This window comes from Citrus clementina, unplaced genomic scaffold (genome assembly GCF_000493195.1).
Source record: "Citrus clementina cultivar Clemenules unplaced genomic scaffold, Citrus_clementina_v1.0 scaffold_3, whole genome shotgun sequence".
In the NCBI taxonomy this organism is placed as follows: Eukaryota; Viridiplantae; Streptophyta; class Magnoliopsida; order Sapindales; family Rutaceae; genus Citrus; species Citrus x clementina.
The window spans coordinates 8,544,963-8,549,928 of NW_006262339.1; the positions used below are offsets into that span (position 1 = coordinate 8,544,963).

Below are 4,966 nucleotides of genomic sequence, written 5' to 3' on the forward strand. Positions count from 1 at the left end.
CTTAATACTTATGAAGATATATCAAATAAACACGAGAGTGGAAGGGGTTGAAAGAATTATTGTAACTTACACCTCTCATGTGAACCACACAAAATTATGGGACTCACAATTTGTGTGATTTACATAAGAGATGTAAGTTACAATAATTGAAGATTAAACGACCAATTTTTTTTTTTTTTGGATGTTAGCATACACTAAAGACGTTAACGGAAGAATAATTTGATATACGTTACTTTTATGTATAATTTCATGTGCATGTATCATTACTCTGAAAATGATAGATTGAGGGAGATAAAATGTCTACCATAAATAAACTTGTTTCCTTAATTTATTCGGACACATAAGCAAAATTTCTCTTAACACAGTCTTATTCATGGCGGCCCTTATCACAGCTCAAAACTGTTTTGTTCCCAGACCAAAAGAAGAAGAAGAGGAAATCGAAAGAATCTACAAGGGCTACAGAGACATAATGGCAACCCTTCCGAAATACAGAGGATGGTCAACTCTGCACCTCTGCCAATATCAAGGCTTTTGGTTCCAACCAAAGATTGGTCTCGAAGGAGTCATGTGGGTGCAACAACGCTTCAAGCCTCGACCAACTGACGTTTATTTGGCTACCAATCCAAAATCTGGCACTACTTGGCTTAAAGCTATTGTTTTCTCAATAATGAACCGAAAGCGATACAACAATTTCACAACTGATCACCCTCTGCTTAAGTTTAGTCCGCATGAAGTTGTTCCCTTCATGGAGCTTGACCTTTTCAGGACAACTCCTATTGCTGATCCTGAAATTCTTCCATCTCCTCGCATTTTAGCCACCCACATAGCTTACAATATGTTACCCGAATCCATTCAGAACTCTTCTTGTCCGATTGTTTACATATGTAGAAACCCTAAAGATGTTTTCGTTTCTTTCTGGCAGTTCTCGGTCAAGATGAGACCAAAGGATCTTCCGGAACTTTCTTTTGAAGAAGCATTTGACTTGTTCTGTCATGGCGTTACCCCATGCGGGCCCTTTTGGGATCAAGCTTTGGGTTACTGGAAAGCAAGTGTTGAGTTTCCCAACAGAGTCCTGTTCTTGAAATATGAAGACATGAAGACGGAGCCCTTGCTGTGTACAAAGAGGATTGCTGAGTTTTTGGGGCAGCCTTTTTCTTTGCAAGAAGAGGAAAATGGGATTGTGCAGGAAATCGTGAAGCTTTGTAGTTTTGAGAGCATGAGCAATTTGGAGGTGAACAGGAATGGCAAAAGTCGAGTTCGTGCTGAGGTTAAAAATGATGTGTTCTTCAGGCAAGGTAAGGTTGGAGATTGGAAGAATCATTTGACAGATGAAATGATTGAGCGTCTTGACCAAATCACTAAGCACAAGTTTGATGGCACTGGCCTGATAGTTGATGCCTGGATTGATCATCACACGAGTGATTATTAATTTGTCTTCTCGGCTTGATGTTGAGATTTATTTTCCACCAGTCCAAACACACACGAGAGTCCTTTCGAGTTTAGTCCAGTGATTTACAAGCATCTTTATTTAGTTACGACCACCGATAGTCGAATCCTTAAAAAGGTTAAGGATAAAAAAATTAATTTTAACTTCATCTATAATTCTACTTTTTTTTAAAAAAGAAATTAAAAAAAAAAAAGTGCTCGACAGTTATTCGTATTGTAGATGAATTTATTAGAGTTTGTACGTTGATGTTTTTAATTAGTTTAATTCCAAGAGCAGTCACTGGTTCACTCTTGTAATAATTAGTTTTATCTGGTTGCGGTCCTCGTGGTGACAATAAAGGAAAAAGTCTTCTTTCTTTCCTTTTATGTCAAATGCTAAGTTTCAATTATTGTAATTTAAAGAGTCCTTCCTTCTATTTATCTTTGTCTTTTTTTTAATTTTTCTCACTTTTATTTTTACTTTCTTTTTTCTTTTCTTTTATTGTACATGATATTAGAAACTAACGCTTTGTTTACATTGCCGGAATACAATCGAAATAAAAAACTTGTTTACTTATTAAATTAAAGATAGAAATAGAAATGAGAGGCATGAGTCCCCTCCAAAGACAGAACTATCCCCATTATTTTTTCTATTTTTCCAAAATGCCCTCTTCACAATTAAAAACTATAAATTGAAAAAAGAAAAAAGAAAAAACGAAATCCCAAACCATCGACTAACCAATCTCGTCTCTCTCACCTGAAAACAATTGGCTGTAGCACCTTCACCAGTTGAGCAGCTCACCGCCGATTGCAGTCTTTGTTGCTCGTCACCAGTGGGCTACCATGTGATTTCACCACTTGGTTTCTCTATCTTTTCTTCTTCTCTCGCATCACTGACTGGCCCACCGGTTGGATTCGTTGCTGATTGCAGTCTATCTCCATTCCTCTCATCGATCGAATTTGTCGGTTCAGTAGCTCTCATCACTGTCAGGTCGGCCTCTCCGTCGTCGTCGAAGAACCAATCAATAAAGATGATGATGATTTTTTACGACAATAATGATTATGCCTAATAAGAAGAGCATGAAACATGAGAGAGAATAATAATAAAAAATAAAAGAGAAAATAATAATAATTTTTTTTATAAAATAATAATAATAGAAAGAATTTTCTTTTATTATTATTACTACAATTATTACATCAATAATAATAATAATAAACAGCAATTCATTCCAGTTCTAAATAAAATAAATACATTAATAAAAACACAGTTTATTTTTATTTATATTCCTACATCTAAAGTAGATAATATATTTTAACTTTCATTTCTCATTTCAATTAACCTATTTCGATTACTGATTAGTAAATGTACCATAAACAGCTTCTATGGAACATGTTTTTAATATGAGTCCTCAGGTACCATTCAAGTGAATTTATCAATTAAACCTATATGTATGTTGTTATTTTGAACATGTTAGACATCCTAAAATTTACTCTAAGGGTGTGTTTGACACACTATATTATATTATATTGTATTATATTAGTATTGTATTATAACAAAGTTGTACAATGTTTGGTGGTGCACTGTATTGTATTAATTTTTTTATGATTAATTTAAATATTGTATTATAGTAATATTTTAAATTGTATTATTATTTATATTATTATTAATTTTAAATTAATATTATTCAAATTTAAATATTTATTATTAGTTATAATGTAAAAATAAAAAATATTAAATTAAAAAATTATATTTATTTATTTATTTATTATTATTATAAAGAAAAAGCAAAAGAAAAAAAAAAGCAAGCTAATGTCCTCATAAATTAAAAAGTTATATTTATTTATTATTATTAAATTAAAAAGTTACCGTGCCTCATTAGCACAGCTCCTTTAACTCAATTCCATGTTCTTCCAATCATAGCACTAGCATTAATTTAATGTGAACAATATTTTAACACCTAATAATAATGTAATGCAACAAATATACCCTAAAAGTACATCACATAGGAGTTGTCATGAGATGTGAGTCAATAGTGACGATTTTGAATAATTTTCAAATCACCATTTTACCCTCTATTATGTGAGCTATTTGTCAATTTATTGCATATGCTTGATAGTACCAATGATTCTATGAATTGTAATTAAAAAAAAAAAAAATTCCTATGACACACCAATTCCAAGTATGCCATTTGGTGATGATTGGATTAGACATTAATATATGAAATCTACAATCATATTAGAAAAACAATCTATGAAAGGATTTTGCTATGTTACATTAAATATACCATACACAATTCATAATAACCACATAAATTGTGGGATGAAAACTTTTACCTTCCCATTATTACCACTAAAATTGCTTTTTTAAAATTGAGCCGACAAAATTTTCCTGTTTCTTGGACATTTCTATTCCGGCCAGCAATGTCAGCACTCTTTTTGGTAATCGTACAAAAGTTTGCTATATAATATTGTCGGACGATTAAAGATAAGAGAAATGCACAGGGATGGTTGGACAATCATTATGAATTTGGATACGAGAAAATTTTTTATTCAGCACGAGATAACAGTGTGAACAATTTTTTGCAATATTATAAGCTATTTGATAATGATGTGAAAATCCGTTCACACTAAAATTTAGAACCCCAAACCTGAGAACGATTATTCATCCAGGCAATCGCATGTGTTGTTTTCGTTTTCCTCCCCTCAACTATACCGTATTTCTACTTTAATGTGTCGGAATGAAGGGCTAGTTAGTGACTTCACATTAAAGTCTTTGTATATTCAAACAATTTCCAAATATTTTTACGTTGGGTTCGGAGAATTGCAAGAAACAAGCTAAATAGCAGTGATTTCGCACTTGAGCATCCTGTCGGATGGCTAACTGTTGACCAGAGAGGGCCATACCGATACGTCCTCAATTATATCTGGGAATCCAGAATGCCACTCCCTGCCAAATATCTGCAGTTAAGAAATTGAGATATGATTGGTGATCCGTGATCGAATCGTGCAGAGGACCCGACAGTGTCCCCAATAATTTCTTAAAGAAAAATTTTATTGTAGTATCATTTCCTTTCATTCAATTCTATCCACAAACAACTTGGCTCTCTTAAATTTTCCTTTCAGGAATAAAAAAAAATATGTTTAGTTGTACCGCAACAAATTAAAGAAATAAAATTTCTCTTTCAGAATTTTTTTTTGGGTATTTTTTTCAGAAAGTCGAGATTGAAGATTGCTATAAATTACAGTTTTTGAAGCAAACTCTTCATGGTGCGTTTACTTCTTAGAATGGAAATGGACTGGAATGGAAAGGAGCTGAAATGTGAATGACTAATGGGAATGAAATTTTAATATTTATTTGGTAAAAATACATGTGAATGAAAATGTGTTGGAATGTCATTGATGTGTTTACTTGGCAAAATAAATAGAAATGAGAATCAATTTACCAAAATACCCATAATATTAATAATTAATAAAAATAATTAATTTATCATTATTAACATATTATCATTATGTTGTGTTGTATTATAATTTATTATTTAGT

The 4,966-nt window shown here is 32.1% G+C and overlaps 1 protein-coding gene across 1 annotated transcript; it reads left to right on the forward strand.

Annotated features, from left to right (window-relative positions):
- Positions 1–355: 355 nt before the first annotated feature.
- LOC18050348 (flavonol 3-sulfotransferase) lies at positions 356–1,538 on the forward strand. Its single transcript, XM_006440750.2, has one exon. It carries the CDS (start codon positions 374–376, stop codon positions 1,427–1,429), a length of 1,056 nt encoding a protein of 351 aa, XP_006440813.1. The 5' UTR covers positions 356–373; the 3' UTR covers positions 1,430–1,538.
- The last annotated feature ends 3,428 nt before the right edge of the window (positions 1,539–4,966 follow it).

Excerpts from the sequence above, each read along its gene's own strand:
- LOC18050348 (XM_006440750.2), top strand. The coding sequence starts at position 374 with ATGGCGGCCCTTATCACAGCTCAAAACTGTTTTGTTCCCAGACCAAAA.